At 54.4% G+C, this 20,824-nt stretch overlaps 1 protein-coding gene across 1 annotated transcript; it reads left to right on the top strand.

Moving 5' to 3' along the window:
• The first annotated feature begins 8,452 nt into the window (after nt 1–8,452).
• MEX3D (mex-3 RNA binding family member D) lies at nt 8,453–19,910 on the top strand. The gene is given in 4 exon segments (XM_049808493.1): nt 8,453–8,796; nt 8,798–8,878; nt 8,881–9,040; nt 18,421–19,910. Coding segments are annotated over 4 exon segments (1,842 nt in total). The 5' UTR covers nt 8,453–8,460; the 3' UTR covers nt 19,686–19,910.
• Nucleotides 19,911–20,824: the final 914 nt, after the last annotated feature.

The raw sequence follows: 20,824 nt of genomic DNA, 5'->3' as shown, positions 1-20,824 counted from the left end.
GGTCCTTTGAATCTCAGCTCTAGCAGTTTATAACCCATATTAGAGGTGTTCTTTGACCATGGCAATCTTGTTCTGACACGATTTCTTTTTTAAATCTTGTTTAGTATCTAGCGATGTCTTTATTTACTTTTAGTTGAATCTAAATATATTATAAACACATGTAGCACCAGAACTTAGATGATTGAGATGTTGATACTAATATTTTGATACGTTGAATATCAAGTTTAAATTGCTGCCAGCTTGTGTGCCAACTCTTTTGTTTTCACCACTCTACTTTCCCTGTCCAGCTCTCTTTCTTTCCTTCAGTCCTTTAAAAAGTTCATTAATGTTTTCATTCATATGGAGGAGTTGACTGTTCAAAGTACCAAAAATGGGCCCAGGACTCCTGTCGCATCCAAAGAAACTAAAATAACTTTACCTGCTTATCGAGACAGGTAAGTAAATAAAATATTCCTTTTAAATGAGCCTGATGTCTTTCTCATGTTGCTGCAATAATAACTGGATTAGTTTGTTTTTTCACAGCCTACTGCCATGGATGTGACTGATGGGCGTATAGTGGTCTGCCATCATTTAATATATCCCCAAGATGGAGAAAGCAGTTGTTACTTGAGGCATATCTTGTTAAGCAGATGATTAGTAAAGAACATACTTAAGAAAAATAGAGTGGAATTGGGGGCAAAACTTACCTGTTATTATATATACAGCGGTTGTTACATGAGAACATATTAACAGTGGTGTTGTCTCTTGTTCCGTCTGAGATCATTCATCTGCTTGGAGAAGTACTAGTGAGGGGATGCTTTCGAAACTAGTAATTATTTCTGTCAGTGGTAACGGCACCTTCCTGTCGCCCTCAAATATTATGTATATATGTAATACGGAGCTGCGATGTGAAGTAGCCTTAGGTTTGTCCTGTACACTGTTTGCACAGGTAAGCTATTTTGATTATTTTCTACTAAAGCAATAGTACCAAGCTCTGTGGAGGGATAGTTATATTGATACAGTTTAATCCTCTTTGGAGATGATATATAAGCATATTTTAATGGTCCTTATGCAGCTTCACTAAGAGGTAGGATCTTGTCCAGTACAGCTATGGTTTTGCATCTTTTTCTCTAGACAGTGTAATTTTGGGTGCATACCACCTGAGTTCACATAAGCTGTATTTCTTATGCTGTGTCATGCTCAGTCAGGTTTTTCTTGTTTTATCTGGAAACAGCAGCCAGCCTAATTCTAGAGGGCACTGGTTGGAGGGGATTGGGGGATGGAGTGGTTTCATAGATGTTGGTAGATAGGATGAAAATCCTCAAAATGCCGTTTTACTCTGCAAAGGTAACTTTGTAAAAAGAGGCTCCTTGTTATTTAGAACTTCTGATTTTATCTTGTGCAAAGTATGCTGGAGCTGTTCCATTAAGATGGCTCAATTTTTTTTCCTCTGCTTTGTTTTGCAAAACTAACAAAGGGAATGTAGTTATCTCCCTATTTGTATTACCAGTGTTATTTTTACCGAATTCTAGTTGGATGAAATTTTGTGCAATCAGTAAAAATAACAAACTTGCATGGATATTGGTACGGTCTGGATTTGGCCTGCAGAACTGTTCTAGGTGGTTCTGACCAGGAAAAGTTAGTTTCATTCACGTCTGAAATTGAGCTTGCTGAACTGGCTTTTGAGCAAGAAAAGGGAGGAGTTTTCTTTCTTGTAAACTGAGCACATCAGGAAAGGAAAACAGTAATGAATGACATGGCTGGACTCCGGGAATGTGGGCATGTTAAACCCTGCCTGTGGAGGCTTTGGTGTCGTGGCTGTGAGTTGTTTTCTAGTGATAATATTGCATCAAAAATATTTTTGAAGTTAGAATTCATGGATAAGTTTACACTCTTGTTCTACTTCCCATGTGAAAGGAGGCTAGCTGAAATGAATTTTCCAAATCAGAAACATGTTTTCATCAGTAAAACAAATCTTCGTTACTGTGAGCACTGAAAGCATGCACTGTGTACCAGGCAGACTCTGCTGAATGGAAGCTTTAGATCAGTGCTAGTTTATCAGCCACTGGTAGAGGTAATTTTGCTTCTTTATAGCCCTAAGAGATTGCCCTAATGCTCTTTTCGATAAAGAAAGAAAATGTTGAATGCGAGTATAAGTGAGGGTTTAAAAAAAAAAATAATAAATTACATTTTGCAGCTGTCTTGCTGAAAACTAACCTTGTACAAGCTGGCTGTGGTAATTTGAGGAATAGAGGGAAGTGGCCGCAAGCTATCCTGTTAGTTAAAAGTTTCATTGTGTCAAATTAGTATTTGTGCTAGTCATGTGAAAGGCACCCAGTTGCACAGCTCAAGGCCGCATCCACAAATTTTTAAAAGACTTTAAATCCACTGATGCTGCTGTACCTTCTGTAGAGCGGCAGGGTCATTCTGTCTCTGTAGTATATGTTGTGTAGCCATACAATAGCAGTCTCCCTGGTTTAAGACTTTATCCTTCAGAACACACAAGCTGTTCACCTGAAGCTTTCTTGCCAGGCTTATTTCTGATGTTGGATATTACTTCTAATCTTCTGTCCTTAAATTTCCTGACCTAATACTTATTCACCCCTGTCTAACTTTGTCTTGGCTCCTGCTTATCAACTTCCAGTTGTTCTTTTTAAGATAATTATGAAATATATTCTTGCCTGCCTTCCCTCCCATTTGCTATTGAATTTTACCTCTGTGGCAACTGTAACACTTCTGTATGTGGGAATTATTTTAGCAACTTTCCCCCTGGTAGGTCTTTCTGATGAAAGAGAACAGTGTGCCCAACCTGGTGGCTCCTTCCAGGTTCACCAGCAGCATTTACGGGTTCAGAGCAGCCACTGCAAATGGCAGGAGGCCCTGGGACCTCAAATGCAAAGGCTTGCACTTAAAGGAAGCGTGGCTCTGTCCGTCTGCACCCAGATTTCTCACTATCTTCTGTTTGGATCTGTTCCTGGGGTCTGATAACCTGCCTACACACTCAGCTCTTCCTTCTGACTCTACACCTGGTTGCTTGGGTGGTTTGGTTTGGGGTTTTTTTTTTTTTTTTTTCCCCACTCCTACTCTTTACTACTTTGCAGGAGGTAGATAAAGCAGAACATCTGAAAGCATAACTAGTCTTTCAGCACTTCTGAGTCATGTCCCTTTTTGTCTTGCTTTAAAGAGAGCCCATTCTGTCTAGACTGATTCTCCTGGTCCTCAAAAAGAAGGTAGAATAACATGTTTAAAGGGGGAGGGGGTAGAAGAGTGTTTAACGAAGAAAAAGTAAGTTTTTCAGAATTAACACTCCAGTCAGACAATCCTGTTTATTTGGGATTATGTTCATAAGAACAATCTCTTAAGAGTCCAGATGCCCGCGTAAGTCTTTGGATGATACTATTCCCTATCAAATAAAATGCATATTCTTAGCTGTTGTCACTCTGAACAGAAATTTCTGCCTACACTGGAACTGCTTAATAAGAGACTTTTCCTTTGTGGTTGGTTGAGGTTCCCAGTGTTGCATATTTTGGCTCCCTGTTTTAAGTAAGTGTACAGATAGCCATGAGAAGATGGTGTACTAATTTTGCAGCACAGAAAAGAATGTCCTGCATGGGACGTAGTGAGCTAAAAACTTGGATTTGTTCTCAGATTAGCAGGGATTAACTCTGTTCCCCTGAACTAATGAGGGAAAACCATTACCCTTCAGTTTGACCACATGACTAGCTGGAGTATATGAGAGAACAGCATTTGCTAAATGATATTTACAGTGATAGAGCATTTATGAGAACGAGGAGAAAAAACATTTTGAACTTTAGAATGACCCACCAAATTGCACTTGAAATTGTCAGGGTTATTGGTTAGCAATCTAATCTAGTGTTAATGAGTACTGATATAACACTAACTGCTGGTAATATAGAAGATCTACCGAGAATGGTAAATTAATATTTATTTAATTCATTAAATAAATCTCTTAAAGTTTAGTGTTTTACCTTAAGAGAGTCACAAATGGAAATAGTTCGAGACCATGCAGAATTGGAATAGTAAAGCAATGAATGACCTTTTAACTGGTTTGTGTCTAGTGGCAAGGTTCAGGAACTGCTTAGCTGTAGGAATCTGGTTTCATTTGCATATACAAATTACAGGTCTTCTGATAAATAGACCCCCAAGTCTGAGCTTTCAGAAGATGAATGCTAGAAAGTTATTACTTGGTTTTGTTTGTAATTTGAGTCCTGTTCTCTGTCCTGAATTAGCCTATCAAGCACATTTTATGGGGTTTAGTGATCTGAAGGACTGTAAAACTTGAAATCTTGGTGTACCATCCTTTATTTTTCATGCTTTTGCCTGATCTGTAATTCTTAGTTTTCCATCAAGTGGCTGCTCCACAGCTTCTCAGAAAATCTACCTGAAAGCTAGATTCTTCATTAATCTAATACATGAGAAAGAGATGTTTGCTAATGGCTTCCCCCAAAGTGCTTTTTTAATGTGCTGCTCTTGTAGGGAAATCTGTTAAGATAAAGTTGTGGTGGTGATACTGAGAGGTAACAGAAAAAAGGCTGCTCGGCCTGCTGGTGCTGAGAGGATCACAGTTGTCCGTGTTTTGAGTTATAGAATAGTTGGTAAATTGTAGCATGTGCCTCTAATACAGTTTTTGCATGTCATGTTGACATTGAGCCTCATCACCTTGAGCTGTCTCCGTATGTTGTTCCCCTCAGTCAGCTACTCTGTGAGATGATTGATCTCAGACTTAGGTCATTTTTCAAGTTACAGATCTTGTCAATCTGTCTGGCTCCACCTACATGCAGTGATTCAGCTCCTGATGTGCTGAAATATTCCCTTAAGCCTTCCCACACACAAGCAAGGACTTTTTTATAATTCTTCTCTAAGCTGTACCACCTCTTCTGTGCTGTGCTCAAAGCCTGTATTTTTTGCATGATGTTTGCATGTGCTTGAAGAACAGTGCAGAAAGCAGACTTTGATCTCCTAAAGAGTGAGAGGAGCAACAACAATAGTTCTGTAAAAGTATTTTTTTTCCCCTAAACTTTGGATCCCCTTTATAGCATTTGGCTAATGTGCTGTGACTTAGGCAAATGGATAACTGTGGGTTTTTCTGGTTTGTTGGGGGAGGGGCATATCCCCTTACGTGTTCAGTAATCCACTCTTTAGGAGTTGGTCTGCAAAAGGATGGTCTTTAAAGCAGAATAAATATTCTAGCTAGGGTGTTGTAACTTCTGCCTTTGCACACTTGACCACATAAGAATGGCTGTTGCAGAATTGTACTAGGGGGAGTTAGGCTTGCATAGTTGTGGTGCTACTAATTACTCTGCTGTAGTTATATCAGTTTCCCCATACAGAAAACAGCTTAACGGGCTGTTAACACCTCTGCTTGCTTGAGTACAGTGTTCTTTAATTCCCTGTATTGGTCATTTTGGGGGACGACTTTGTTCTGTGGATAGTCGGAGACCAAATGATTACAGGCAGCACAAAGAGGCAGCAGAAGCCATTGTGAGTGAGCCCTGATAGGAAATGGGGAAACCACCTGGAGGGATGGGCTTGGAAGCAGCAAGGAAGGGTCTTCTCTCTTCTCTTGTGTTCAGGGAAGTTGGATCTTCTGTATGGCTGTTTTGGTAAAGGAATGGAGTTGTGCTAAGGAACTTCTCTAATTTGTATAATCCATTTTCTCCGTTAGTGGAAGACACAGGTCTCTTAAAGACCTGCTAATTACTCACGTTAAAAAAAACCAAAGGCAACTTGGTGTCATGAGTGAAATTAAGAATCGAAGAAGAAAGCGTGAGCTAGTTCTGCTGAAAATGGAACAGATCATAGGCATGACATCTACAAACCAGGTTTGCCAAAAGCACTTAAAATAACAACTGGCAGTTTCTCTAGGTGTTGTTGGACTTGACGTAGTAGTTTCCCAGAAGGACAGGGAGAGTACAGAGCAGGCAAAAATGGCAGTGTTTGGAGACAGCATCGCAGTTCCTGAGGTGACTTTGAAAGGCCACGTACAACACTTCTCATGGGGCTTGAGAGATGGTGATGTGGTGGCCTGCGGTGGCAAGGAGTGTGTTAGTAGTCAGTATCGGAGTTGCAGCAAGGACACAAGGAGCCATGCAGACGTGTTCTGATGCAGGTGTAGGCTGATGTGGTGGTGCAGGGTGCCCACAGAAGTTAGCAGAGACGTAATGTTGGTCATTAATGAGTTTTCCGTGTTGACTGGAAATGGGAGAAGCTCAGAAGGGAGGGGTTGCACTGCTCTGTCTCAAGTAATGGAAAACCCACTATCTTTAGTAGTTTAGTGGGGTGTTTCAACTTATTAAGTTAAATATTTTGGGAAGTGAGAGGGGGAGATGTCTCACAGCCAGTTTGCGTGGCTCAAATCTGCTGGTTTTGCCGCATCTGTCCCTGGAGGAGAAGCTTCAGTCTGCGGTAGGTGCGAGCTCTCTGTAATACGCCTGGAGCCTGCCAGCTCTGAACAGCTTGTGGCATGGGGAAGATGAGTCTGAAGTGGGAGGATTCCCAGAGCTGCGCTCATGCCAATGCATCTGTGTAAGCACCGAGGAGTCTGGATGGATACGCATGGATCTCCGTGAAATTGAGCCGTGAACGCTTCGGGGGGGGAAGGCAGAAGTTGCTCCAGTCTTCTTCTGCAGCAGCCGTCCAGAAAGAAAGAGCCGGTGGGACCTCACTGCCAAGACCTCTGAAGGTAAAAGAGGAGTTGAGGAAGCTTGTTGCCTGTTGTTGTGAAACTGTTTAGCAGCTGGGAGATATTAGGTTTAGTTGGCAGGTAGGAGAAATGGAAAGAAGGAAGGAGGCAGTTTCTGGTGACTGTTATGTTGCTGGAAAGATTCCATAGAAGTTGAAGGTGACCCGTGCGGAGTGTCGGAAGGTGAAAGTCCTTATCCATAGGAGAGTCACCAGCTGAAGGGCAAAATTTAGAAGCACAAGGACAGACAGCGTGGGTTGTGTGTTTGGGCCACTGACCAGCAGGAGTTAATGTTTCCCAGGATCTGTGCAATGTCAACGGAGTGGGCATTTTGAAGTGGGGGTTTCTAGACCAGACGCTGATGGTTCTTGTAATTGAAAACAATCCCAAACCAAGTAGTTGAATTAGTCCCAAAGACAGCGGTTGGGCAAGACTGTTATGTGAAAATGAAGCTTGAGAATAGGACCTGTGGAATTTGAGCACCTGGGCATTTGAGGTAGTGGGTGAGCAGCTAATTGGTCTGGCTCTTGTTAGGGTGAATTAGTGTGGTTGTGCCATCACTGCCGGGAAGGGTGTCTTAAAGCTCCGTCTGTGGAAGGTCCCTGTAAAGGGATGGCTCCGGGTGGAACAAATGATTTGGAGGTAGTTGTTTTGCAGTGAGCCAGCTGCCTTTGTGGGGGGAGAAACCGTCCCACCAGGGACCTGCTGTGGTGGCTTTCTGGTGGGGGAGGCTTGGGGAAGGTGGTCGAGATCCTCACGGTCTGGGGGCATCCGAGCCGCTGAAATTGTTGAGGCTCTTTTGGAAGCAAAACCCAGATGACTGCTTCGCTGCTGAGCGTGATAAATGGCAACTAACCCTTGCAAAATGGGAACTAACGAGGGAAAAAGGTGAAAGGACAAAGGCTTTGTGTTTTCTTAACTTTTGCAACTCGGCAAGAAGGAAATGTCGTTCAGCACCCAAGGAGTAGCTGTTGCCGTAGCTCCATCCCCTCGAGTGCTTTGATAAACCGTGCGTGGTCCCGGTGTGCGTGAAACGGGTGGATGGGAATAGCCCGCCCGGGTGCCGTGAGGAGCTGCTGCTTTGCTTCGCCGCTCCCGGTTTTGCTCTTTACCGGGAACCACGACCCCCCCCCCCCCCCCGTCAATAAAAGGGTTTGTGCGAAGCCGTCCCCGACTCGCCTGGTCCGTTACTGGGGTTCGGGGAGGTGGGACCGCTGACTCGAGAACGCTGCGGTTGCAAATTACCGGGGCAACGGCGACCGGCGGCCCCGAGCCTGCCGCCTCTCCCGGCTTGGACATCGGTTTTAAGGCATCTCCGCAAAGGAGGGGCCGGACCGGGGCTTCGCGGCGGAGAACACGCGGTGCTGGCGCCGTAGAGGGAGGGCAGCGCGTTGCTGTGGCTCCGCCGGGTCTCCCGTACGACCCCCCCCGGTGCCTTCCCGCCCAGGTTGGGGCCCGGTGGGAGCGGGACGGGCACCGGCAGCTCCCGGAGCACCGAGCTGGGGCCCGGCTGCCGGGCGGGGCGGGAGGGGCGGGGCCGGCCCCGCCCCCTTCCTGCGGCGGGGCGGGGCCGGGTTCCCGGCGGGGCGGGCGCATGCGCGCGGCCGGGGCGCGGCCCATTGTCGGGGCGGGCTGACGTCGGGGCGGGGCCGGAGGCGGCGCGGCGGGAGGGGAGGGGAGGGGGGGGGGGTCGCGCGCAGAGAGGCGGCGTGCGGCGGGCACCGCCACCGCCCCGGCCCGCTCCGCTCCCCTCCCGGCCAAGCCGCCGCTCCGCCGCCATGCCCGGCTCTATCTACCAGCCCGAAGGCGGACAGCCCGCCCGAGGCCCGCCGCGCTGCCTGGCGTTGCTCAGCCCGCCGCCGCCGCCGCCCGCCGGGCAGGAGCCGCCACCGGAGCCCGAGCCCGGGCGGGAGCGGGAGGGGCCGCCACCGCCGCCGCCGGCGGCAGCGCAGGACGAAGCCGCCGCCCTGAGGTTCGCCCTGGACCAGCTCTCGCTGCTGGGGCTGGAGGAGGCGGGCGAGCGCGGGCTGCGGGCGGCGGAGGCGGGCGGCGAGGAGCCGGAGGCGGCGGCGGCGGCGGCGGCGGGAGGCGCGGGGCCGGGCGGCCTGCAGGCGCGGGAGCGCGGCGGCGGCGGCGGCGGAGGTTCCCCCCCGGCCGCTACCGCCGCCGCCGCCTCCTCCTCCTCCTCCTCCTCCTCCCCGGCCGCCTTCGGTAACTTCGCCCCGCACCTGGCGCCGCCCGCCGCGCTGCTGGCCGAGCCGCTGGGCGCGCTGGGGAGCAGGAAGAAGAGCGTGAACATGACCGAGTGCGTGCCCGTGCCCAGCTCCGAGCACGTCGCCGAGATCGTGGGCCGGCAAGGTAACACCCCCGCCCCGCGTGGGGAGGACCCCCCCCCCCCCTTCTTTGTCCGCCCCCCCCCCCCCCAGCCCCGGTCCTTACACCCCGTTCCCGGATCGCCCCGGGGTTGCGGCGCCGCCTCCCGCGGGATGCAGCGGGCCCGACCCGGCCCCGCTTTATTTGGGTCAGTTTGGGGGCTTTTGTCTCCGTGCCCGGTAACGCGGAGGCGGAAACTTAACGGCGACAAATCCCGCGGCCCTGGAGCTCCTCCCGCGGACGCGCCTTCGCCCTGGGTTTTGGGAGCGAGCTGCTCTTCTTTGTGCCTTCCCCCAGCGCGCCGTCTGTAAATATTAATTAAAACTATATAGGCCAGCAAAAACGGCACGGGGGGGGGGGGGGGGGGGATGATGATAAACACCTTGGGCACACGGAAAGTTCCCGGGCGCCACGCGAGTCCGTGGGAGCTGCCAGGACACGAAGTGCAGGCGAAAGCTTTGGTTTTATTGTAGTTGAGCGCCTCTACAGCCCCCCCCCCACCCCACCCCCCCAGCTCCAGCTCGGTATCTCGGACTCGGCGTGTAAGCGATGCTCGATATCTCAGACCTCGTATATAAATGATAATGAATCCGCTGGTTTATTCGGTGAACGAAGCTCTGCAGGCAAGCGGAGGGGCGCGAAGCCCCCCGCTCCCGCTCAGCTGTCACAAAAGGACACCCGGGCACGCCTCAGCCCCAGCCCTCTCCTTGGGTGGGTGTGCCTGGTGTGGGCTTTGTCTTGAGGAAATCTGAAACAGCCCTTAACCAAAGTTTCACCTTTTTTTTTTTTTAAAAAAAAAAAAAAAAGACAAAAAAAAAAAAAAAGACAAGACCTCTAAGGAGGAGAATTTAAGAAGAAAAAAAAAAGAAGAAATAAAGAAGGGAGCTGCCGCCCGCAGGAATCCCGGCGGCGACGGGCAGTTCGGTTCGCAGGGAGCCTGACCTCCGGGAGGTTTTTGCCACGCAGGGCTCTGGCATCCCGGCCTTGCCCTCGCTCCCACGGCTCCCATCCCTCCCTGGCCAAGGGGGCTGCGGGGCCGGGGGAGCATTTTTTTCCTGGGGGGAAGCGGGGAGCTGGGCAGCCTCATTGTTCTCTTTGTTAGCCAGAGCCATGCTGTGATGAGCGCGGTGACATCATGCTCTGCGCTTCCCATTGGCCTGCGCTGCCTCCCAGCCGGCCCCGCTTCCCGGCCTCCCAACTTTCCGTGCACCCCTCTCTGGTCCCACCGCCCCGGCCGTGGGGTCCCCACCGGACTGCCGAACCCAGCCGGAGCAGCCGAGCGGCATGGCAAAGCCTGCTCCGTTGCCAGAAGAGAGGAAGCGCGGTGCCGCGCCCTGCTCGGGAGGATCCTGCTTCTCCCCGGGCTGGATGGAGGACCTGGATTTGGTGGCCTCGCTGATGGGCTCTGCAGAACCCCGGGGTCCGGCAACTCGAAAGCAAACCTGTAATGGGGTCCGGCCTCCGTTGGGGAAACGCGACGGCTCTGTGAGTTCAAGGAGGTTGGAGGAACGGCTGCTTTCGGCCCGGCGAGCTGTCGGGTTGGCACCCTTTCTCGCAGCAGCTGGGGTCGGGCGTTCCAGCTGTGGTGAGACCCCGGTGCTGCGCCGCCGGCACCCCGATGAGTTAAACGTGCGCCCGGCTATCTGCCCCAAACACCTTGTGCGGAGCTTGGATGCTCGCTAAGCTGCACAGGCTCGTGGGGCTCCTGGAAAAGAGCTTTAAAAAAAAAAAAAAAAAAAAAAAATTATACCAGCTTGAGGAGGGGTGCTGGGGGGACACCATGTCCCACCGGTGGGCTCGGAGGGGACCTGGGGCCGGCAATGGTGTAGAGCTACCCGCTGCCACCCTAGCCCGCGGGCAGGAACAGCTCTTCCCAGGGGTTTTTCCCCGTGTGTTTCCTGCCCTTCTCCTGGTCTCAGCTTTTCTACAGCTCCCGGCCTGTTCGGACGCCATGCCGTGGCCCTGTTGTGCTGGCTTTTTGGCGTGAAGGGGGCTCGGCACTTGGCAGCCCTGGTTCTCGCTGGTGGGGGGTGCGGTTGGGCGGCATCTGAGGGGACAGGGCTGTCAGCGGAGTGTCTTTGTGCTCTGGCTTCTCTTCGGTACCACCAGCAGCTCTTTTAAATTGGGGATGCGTGAGGCCGGTACAGCCTGAGGAGGGGCGATACCGAGGTCGTTCGCAGCTGCCTGCCTCTCCAGGTCTCACATCAAGCTTGAAAATGAGCAGAGCCCTTCTTGCTCGCCTCATCCTCCTGCACCTGTGCTGGCTCCTGGGTCCTTCTGGTCCCCAGGTCCCTGCGTGCCGGTCTCCCTTGGCCACCTCCTGCGGCAGCGGGGCTCTGGCTATGCAGCGGCCTGGAACCGAACCTTGGGGTGCTTTGTGGGGCCTGGCATCGTTCCGGTGGCAAGATGTGCCACTGGTGACACTGCGGCGCTTGGTCGGACTCCCTCAGACGGTGTCCCCATCGCTCTTGTCTTTCCTGCGCTGCCCAGCCCGGCCATGACCCGGGGGAGCGGGCGCTTGTGGTGCTGCCGCCGCGCTTGGAACGTAGGAAGGGATGAAGGCATGGATGTTGGGTGCCCTGGAAGAGTCTTGAGTTGGGGCAAGACTGGGTTTCTCTCCCCATACACCCTGTGCTGAGGAGCAGCTCTCGGGGCGCTTTGGGACCGGTCCTGCTGTCCCCAGAGCCCGGCAGCCCCTTGCTGCCATTAGGGTGAGTAGGGACATGGCTTTGCCCATCAGACCAATGCACGGCTGTCCTATGCGGGCTGAGGTGGGCCAGAGGCTGTCGGACTTGATTTCTCCTACTTCTTTTTCTTTAATTTTCTCTCCTCCAGATCCACTAATTTAACCCTTTCCGGAAGGGAGCAGCAGCAGGTAAATCTTCATTGTGTAGAGCAAATCATCTGTATTTTCTTGACTGAGCTGGAGAGGTGGTTGCCACGACCCCTCGCCCGGATCGGCATCGGTGATGGTGCGGAGTGGTGTCTGCCAGCCGGAATCTGCTGTTTTCTCCTCCCTGCCCACACAGCTACCAAAAAGCAGCATTGGCCTAGCGGGATTACGTGGCCGTGCCTTTGCGTGCAAGCCCGTTCATGACTCCTACCGTGGGAGGGACTGTCTCCAAAAAGTGCTGTGGGCATTGACTGCAGCGGTATGAGCTGACCTCGCTCACCAGCAAAAAGAGCGGTGGTGATAACAGAAATCACTGGGGAAAAGGGAATTGGGGAGCATGGGGCGGGCCGGGTGTTAGAGCCGCCCTGGTTCTTGCATGCCGGCACCATGGCAGCGTTGCTCCCTGGCGTCCCGGCTTTGGACGTGTGTTTCCAGCAGCTTCTGCCCCAACGAGCCCCGGGCTCTAATCTCCCCTTCTACGCCACGTGCCTCTCGTGGGACGGAGCCAGTCATGGCTCCTTTCCTGGGCTCCGCTTCCCCATCTGCAACATGCAGGGAGCGTTCGCAGCTTTGCGAAGGATTTGGGAAAGTTGCCGTTTATAGAAGACGCTGGGATGTTCGAAGGTGAGATCCAGGGAAGGATGAAATACGGCACCTCTCCTCCCTGCCAGAGCGCAGCGGGCGTTTTGGTGCTTGGAGGATGTGCAGGGAGACCACAGGCCTTGGTTTCTGGCCCAGCCCGAGCATCTGTAAACTTGCGGTGGATTGCTGGGGCTGCGCTGAATCCTCTCATATTTCTGAGCCCTGAGCTGCTGCTCTCTGCTGTCCTTTGCCCATCATGCCATGTCCTTTGAGGCTGGCCTGGCTGCCTCCTCCCAGCTCTCTGGGTCGTAGCAGAGCCAGACGCTCCTGAAGTCGGTCGCACAGATTGATCTGATCGCTTAAGTATCTGCCTGCGCGTCTTGGCTTTGGCACTGGTTTCCTCCTCTCCGGCCCGAGGCGAGGAGCCCAGCCTCCCTGCCTCGCTTTTCCCGGTGTCTGGAGAAGAAACAAAGGTGTGATGTGCCTGCCTCCTGCAGCGTGGTTGCAAGGATGAATTAATTACTGTTTCCAGAGAAATGGGAGGAAACACTCAGCAAGAGGGAAGATGAGATGCGATGGAGGTGCAACCTGTTCTCTTCCACGTCTGGCCCCAGTCCTGGCACATCCTGTGCTATTTGCCTGTAACGGGGGAAAAAGGGGACCGGGAGTGCCGTAACGCCGGATCTGAGGCCAGAAGATGCTGCAGAGCTGGGGAAGAGGAAGGGCAACTTCTTTCTGCAGCGGGTAGCGTGTTCCAGAGGGCTGGCTGAGTGTAAGGCAGCATCAGCTGGCTCCGAGGCTGCGATGAACACGGTCCTCCTGGTCGATGCCATCAAAGGCTCCTCCAGAAAAGTGCTGTTGGCTCTTTCTTGGGTTTTCATAGCTTGGAGCTGGGCACTGCAAGTGCAAAGCTCCTTGGGTCAAGGCAGGTGTGGTTTGGCCAAGGGGATCACGGCTGGCTTTGTCCCCCTCATGTGGAGGAGGCCACCCTGTGTCAAAGCAGGTGCTGGCCGGGCCATGCTGGGGATCAGCGAGCGGATGAGCTGCGTCGGGTCTCTTGCCTCTTGTCTGGGCAACGGTGGGAGCGCAGAGGATGGAGAGGCACTTCCCAGCCTGCGCGCTACTGGTTTTCACGGGGTCTTGTGATAGTCGCAGCCCTGATCCGACTGGAGCTCCTGGCAGAGGGCAAAGTCCTCTTTGGTGGTGCCAAGAGAGGACGTTTAGGGAGAGCATCAGCCTTGCCTGGGGTGCTGCCTCCATCACCGCATCATCCTGGGAAGAATTCCCTGAGATTCTGTTTCTTTTCCAAAACCAGTGATTTCTCAGCCCGAGGGCACGTGGGACGGGTCCAGCCAGGGCGCCGCGGGGCAGCTTTGCAGAGTGGAGTGTGCCAGGAGCCGTGCCGGGTGGGCAGAGAGCGTCTCGGAGCTGGTGACAGTGGGAGGAAGAGAAGCGGTGCGGAGTCTGGAGATGGGAGGGTTTGAGAGGAGCGTCCAGCTCGCACCCCTCCGTTGGTGCCGTCTTTGCAGGCAGAGCTGGGCGGTGGTGCGAGGGCTGTGACTCGCTGGGGGTTGCACGTGCTTGAGACCCCCGGAACGAGGGTGTTTGCTTGCAGTTGAGCATGGCCACGGGTTGACGTGATGAGTTGGGGCCCATGGGGACTCGGAGCTCTGTAACAAGAGCTGTAACGTGGTGACCGAGCCACTCCCAGGCTCTGGTCTTGAGAAGGGATCTGTTGGGGCTGTAGCACCCCTGGGTTTGCTCCCCTTCCCAGGTTTTGGTGGTGTTTCCTTTTGGGTCTGAAAGCTGCTTTTAAAGCCACCTTATTTATAGACTGGTAGCAAAGTCTGGCACCTTGTTTTCCTCCTCTCTCGTCACTAACGCTGCTCAGCGGCCCTTCTCAAGGTAAAACATGGGAATGCCAACTGCTGCCACTTGGTTGAGGTAAGGCGCTTGATCTGGCAATGCCAGGGCGAGGGGGTGCCTGCGGTGGGGCTCGCCGGCAATGCCGGGTGGCCCCTGGTCCTCTCCAGAGCCCCATCTGGCACGGTAGGGTTGTGCTGCACCGACTTCAGAGGGATGCAGCACTCCGGGATGGTGTTTTCATAATGTGCTGGGGTGGGGGCTTGCGGAGGCTCATCTGAAATATCTCATACTGGTGTGACTCATTGCCCCAGTTGCAGGTTGCTGGTTAAACCACCTGTGTTGTGCGGTTTGAGTATGTCTGGCTTTTGGGGGGGCTTGGCCGTAGGGTGTCAGCATCTCCCTGAGCGTGGGCAGGAGCAGCCTCGGCTCAGCCGCCTCTCCGGGGCGCAGATGTGATGGAGGACGGGTTGTACTGCTGTGAGGTTGTGTCTCTTCACCAGTCCCTGGTGTTGCAGACCCACAGCTCGCTCCGCCGTGTGGGTTTAAACGCTTTACTGAATCCCAGCTCGGGGAGGCTGCCCATCCTTCCCCATTGGGACTTTTAGGACCTGCTCCCTGGGATTCCCCATAGCTGAGGGGGGGGGACAAAGGTGGAATTTGGGATTGGGGGCAGCGGCAGGACACGTTGGGCCCTGGATGGGGCCGCGGTGCCGTCCCAGCTTTGCTCCCACCACGTCCCCAGTGTGCCCATCTGGGAGCACTCACCGGTGCGTCATACAACAGAGGCTCCGGTTCCCGGTGCAGATGCCAGCACGTGGCCTCAGACAAGCGGTTCCTTGGCCGATACCTCCTTTTCTGCAATGTTTTCCCACGCGGCTCTGCGGGCCGGCAGGGAGGCAAGCCAGCACCCCCGCTGCCCCAGACCTGCCGCCGTCCTCGTTTTACGCCAGGATCGGAAAAACCTGCTCTGACCCGTGGTGCGTTTTGCTGTGCCGCGGGCAGCCCCAGCACGGCGTGGGCACGGTGGCCCCGGCAGCGTCCGGCAGCCACGGGTCCCGTGCGTTTTTCCTGCCCTGCTTGTTTGAGGAGGGTGGAGCTGGCCAAGCCAGACACCCCTTTAATTTTTAATCCAGGTTCTTGGTTTTGCCCCTAGGAAGGGCTCGCAAGGAGCAGCCGGATAAACTCTTCCTCCATCTTGTGCTGCCGTAGCATCAGTTCGGTCCCACCGGTGCAGCCGGCGTGGTGGAGCAGGGCGAGGAGGAGCCTCGCTGTGCCGTTCCCCCTGTGGGACATGGCTCTCAAGCAGTTCCCGTTCACAGCTCCTGGCAGCTGCCGATACCTTTGGATCTTGAAATTGCTGCTTCCTGCTCTGAAAGACGAATTTTGGATCTTGGGTGTGAGGTTGGTGTCCCCGGGAGGTGCCGGCAGAGCCCCGTGGTGGCTCCCAGCCCGGCTGCCCTTGCCCGCTGCCACTGTGCTCGTCCCGGTTTTGCCAAGCAGTGGAGCAGGGGGAGAGCTATAGTACCGGAATAAATCAGGGAGGGAAACGTGGGAGTTGCAGGACACTGTCTCATTCTGGACGGCCTCGCAGAAGCTGGCACGTACTTAAAAAAATTTCACCTTTGATGGTTGCTGGTTCTGCCCTGCCCCAATGACTGAGCCGTTGCTTTCCCCACCATATGCCCCCAGCCAGAAATACACCTTCCAGTTGTTATCCTAAATTAGGAAAAGCCCGGTCAAACCCTTCTCCACCCACATTCCCCCTCTGCGTGTCCTCGCAGCCGCTCAATTCCTTCCCCGGCTCCGGAGAACGGGGCAGCTCTGTGCCATTCCCAGCGCTGCCTCTGCCTGGCTGAGCCCGGCCGGTGGTAGGAAGGGTTGAATTTGGGCTTGTCCTGCTCCCCCCCCCAGCTGGGAGTGAATCCCTGGGGCAATGCAAGGTGGGAGGAACATTTGTTTGATTGCAGCAAGTGCTTGGAGGTGGCCTTCAAATGCTTTCAGCCTGGCTTGTATGAAATCCAGAGGGTTTTCCCCCCTTTAGGAGGGAGATCTCAGCAGGTCTCCTGCCTCCCCAGTTCTATCTGGCTGCTTATCTGCCTGCTCCCCTCCCAGATTCCCCTCCAACCTGCCTGTCGCCGTGCTGGGACCCAAGTCCCAGGTAGGGCACACATAGAGCTGCCAGCACCCCAGGGCAGCCTGGGGCTGGGCAGGGGCCGTGCTGGCTGGTGCAAGCTGCTTTCGAGGTTTTTTTTTGGAGGAAGTGTCTGGAGAGGTCAGTGTCATCACCCGTCACCTCCCTGAATGTGGCTGTCGGAGGGGTTAGTGCTGCCAAAATGCCGGGCTGTGACACCCAGGACAGCTGCTGCTCACTTATTTTGACAGTTTTTTTACTACTTGTTATTCATGATGCTTAATGCCCTGATAAATGCACCGTGCTCGGGTCTCCGGGAATAGCATGGCTCCTGTTAGGGCTCTGCTCTCCAGCTGCTAACGAGCGCGGGTTGATTTGCCTGCTTGGGACAGACCTGTGCGAACATCGTGCGCCGCCCCAACCCTGGCTGAGTCCAACCTTCCAGGGCTCTCCCTTCTCCAGCCTGGCAGCTGGAAGAGCAGCCCTGCCCTTCCTCAGGGAGCTTCTGGGAAGAGGAGGAGGAGTGCTCCGAGCGAGCCGTTTGCGGAGGAGCCAGCTGGGCGCTTGCGGCTGCCTTGGCTGTGTCTGCGAGGAGTCGAGCCGTCCCCGCCGGTGTGCGGCTATTTATCGATGTGGATCTGCAGCAGCAGCGTTTGCAGGGGACGGGGACGGTCTTTGGGCTCTGATCGGGCAGCTTCCATCCCTGCGGGCTCCTGGCTTTGCTTTGGGTGCCCTGCAAAGCTCAGGGAGTGCGTGGGAGGTGGGAGACGGGGTCACTCGCCCTCGTGTGCCGGGAGCAGAGGGCGGCCAGCCAGGCTGAGCTCCCGGTGCGGTGTGCCTGGCTCATGTGAATTTAATTAAGTGCGTGCACTGGAGCGCAGGCAGAGCGGATGCAATTAGCAGGGCTGGGGTTGCAGGGAGCGGTGCTGCGTTTGCAGCCGGAGGCGGCTTCTCGGCGAGAGCAGCAATGACCGGTCCCGGAGGAGAGCCGGGAGCCTTTCGCTGGACGGGCACTGGCAGGGACTCGCAGCCGCATCCCAGCTCGCCCATGGGAGTAAAGGGGCAGGGACTTGCCCGGAGCTGTGCGAGGCGAAGGCAGAGCCAGCAGCAAAGCCCCGATCTCCTTCGTCCCAGCTTGGGCTTTGCCTGCTGAATCATGTTCCTCGTGCAGGGGAAGCAGGTCTTTCCAGAACAGGGAGAGCCGGTGCCCCGTGAGCACCCTTGCCCCAGCCGGCGAGAGCGCAGCCTCTCTGCCCTGGTTTTTCTTCCCTGAGGGCAGGGAGAGGGAGGCGGGGGTGCCTGTGCCGCCCAGCCGTGGGGAGCCCCAGCTCCCCCATCCCTCCGTGGCCATCGCTGCTGCCGCTGGGGTGCGGCCGGGGCTGTTTCTTGGGCTTAGCTGCTGGCTGAGAGGTGTCGACAAACCTGCAGGATCCAAACAAGCCTTTTCCTTGCACCTCCTTAAAGACCTTTCGTGTAAAACCGGCTTCCCATCCCCTCAACAGCCCAGAAATTGCCCCCACGGCTGCCTGCCCCAGCCCCAATCAGTCCACGTGTTGTCCCAGCCTTCGGGAGCCGGGCAGCCGGTAGGCTGCGTCCCACGGGTCCCCGATCCCCGCTGTGGCGCGGAGGAGGTGATGGCAGAGGGTCAGGCCAGTGCCAGGGGCCTGGCGTGTCTCGGACGAGCCGGTGCGGCCCCCCAGCACCAAGCTGCGAGCCCTTGGCTGCCTTTGAGGCGAGAGGGACCCCTCTCTCCGAGGGTGTCTGTGCTGCAGGTGCAGAACCAAAGGGACCTGCTGGTCCTGCATCTCCCCATCCTGGGTGGGCAAGGGCTCTCCACGAGGTCTCAGCTTTGACGTGTCATTTTGGTTTTTTTTCCCCCTTCTCGCTTTGCAGGCTGCAAAATCAAAGCCCTACGCGCCAAGACCAACACGTACATCAAGACGCCGGTCAGGGGCGAAGAGCCCGTTTTCATCGTGACTGGGAGGAAGGAGGACGTGGAGATGGCGAAAAGGGAGATCCTCTCGGCCGCCGAGCACTTCTCCATGATCCGGGCAACGCGCAACAAAGTGAACGGGCTGACGGGAGCGATGCAGGGGCCCCCCAACCTGCCGGGACAGACCACCATCCAGGTGAGGGTCCCGTACCGTGTGGTGGGGCTGGTGGTGGGGCCCAAGGGAGCCACCATCAAGCGGATCCAGCAGCAGACGCACACCTACATCGTGACACCCAGCCGGGACAAGGAGCCTGTCTTCGAGGTGACGGGCATGCCCGAGAACGTGGACCGGGCTAGGGAGGAGATCGAGGCGCACATCACCATGCGGACAGGCTCCTTCATCGACGTCAATGCCGACAACGACTTCCACTCCAACGGCACCGACGTCTGCCTTGACCTGCAGGGCAGCACGGCCAGCCTGTGGGCCAAGGCCCCCCACCCTGCCCGCCGCCCCTCGGCCGCCCTCCGCAACGACAGCCTCAGCTCCCTGGGCAGCACCTCCACCGAGTCCTACTACAGCGGGCGGGTGGCGGACGCCAGCCCCACCAGCCCCTACAGCACCAGCAGCGGCTTCACCTTCGGCGAGCCGCCGGCCCCGCTGGGCTCGGAGGAGTGCGACTTCGGCTTCGACTTCTTGGCCCTCGACCTCACCACACCCACCACCATCTGGTCGCCCTTCGAGCGCTCGGGCAACCCCTTGCAAGCCTTCAGCAGCTGCTCCTCCATCAACAGCTCGCAGAGACGCAACAGCGGCACGGCCACGCCGCGCCACTCGCCCACCCTCCCCGAGAGCGGCGGCGTGGCCCTGGACCACCCCTTAGCGCGCCGCATCCAGAGCGACCCCGTCAGCACCTTGTCCTGGCTGCCCACCCAAGGCTCGCTGTCCTCCTTCTCCAACAGCACCGGCTACTCCTCCTCCTCCTCCCTGCCCGGCAGCATCTCCGCCGCCTCGGGCTCGCCCACCGACTCCAGCAGCTCCGACGGGCACCGCAAGAGCTCCCGCGAGTGCATGGTGTGTTTCGAGAGCGAGGTGATCGCCGCCTTGGTGCCCTGCGGCCACAACCTCTTCTGCATGGAGTGTGCCATGCGCATCTGCGGCAAAGCCGAGCCCGAGTGTCCCGCTTGCCACACTCCCGCCACGCAAGCCATCCACATCTTCTCCTAGCCGGGTCCAGCTCGCCGGGGCGGCCAGCCCTCCTCTCCACCCCGACACAACTTTTTAAGGACTTGAAACTGTTTAAATCGACCTTTTTATTTAATAACGGATCCGATGGGCGCACGGGGTGGGGGGGGGAAGGAGAGGCTGCTGCTTGCTGGCTGGAGAGGCGGAGAGGGGCAGGACGGCGGGGCGGGAGGGTGGCCGAAATACAGGGGGTCGGGAGGGGTGGGGAAGAAGGGGCTGACGAAGACAACGAGGAAGAGGGGTGTGAGACTGCAGAGAGGAAGAAACTCCAATGTTTACAGAATAGCTTTAACTCTTCACCCAGCTGTGGCGGCTGGGAGGAGGAAGCCCAGCTGTTCTTCAACAGTCCTTCCCAAATAACAGTATTCAGTTTGCAAAGTTAAATAAACAGAAAGAAAAGGTCCGGTTGCACTTTTTATTTTAGGACACACAAGGGTTGTCTTTTATTTTTTTAAAATCATTCTATTATTATTATTATAATTTTTTTGTTGTCGTTCTTTTTGTATGTAGTTATTTTTTTGGATGATTCTTGACGGTTCTATAAATATATATATATTTTTTTTTTTGTAACGCAGGTCTATCTTCTATTTTGCCAATGTGAAAACTGCCCAAAAACGTGTGACGAGAGGTTGGGGGTCCTGGCTGGAGGGGCCGGGACGGGCAGGGGAGCTCACGGGATGGAGGGGGCACAGTTAACACACCATGTTGCAAAACCCAGACAGATTTCTATCACCTTTTTATTTTGTGGTTGGTTTTGTTTTATTTTTTTTTTTTTTTTTTAGTTTTATTTTTTTATTTTTTACCTCTTTATGTATATGTAGGGAATTTATAGGAAAATATGTACTTTATTGAATAAATTTTAAAAACTAAAATATATTTTATTTTAAAAAGAAAATAACGGACCTTTAACCTTACATGGCTAAAGTACTGATTATATATTTGCTGAGCTGACTTGACGGTTATGAAAATTGTATCAAGAGTTTTATTTTTTGACTTCAAAGCCTTCTTAATAAAGACTTTTTACTATATATGAATTCATGTGCTACCTACGGTGTCTCACTGCCTGCAGCCTCTCGGTGCCCGTTCCAGCGTCCTCGGGACTGGCCACCCTGCTCTGGTTT

Source organism: Accipiter gentilis, chromosome 8, assembly GCF_929443795.1.
Source record: "Accipiter gentilis chromosome 8, bAccGen1.1, whole genome shotgun sequence".
Lineage (NCBI taxonomy): Eukaryota > Metazoa > Chordata > Aves > Accipitriformes > Accipitridae > Astur > Astur gentilis.
The sequence above is the reverse complement of the archived record's forward strand: the minus strand, read 5'-3'. Positions and strand labels throughout refer to the sequence as shown.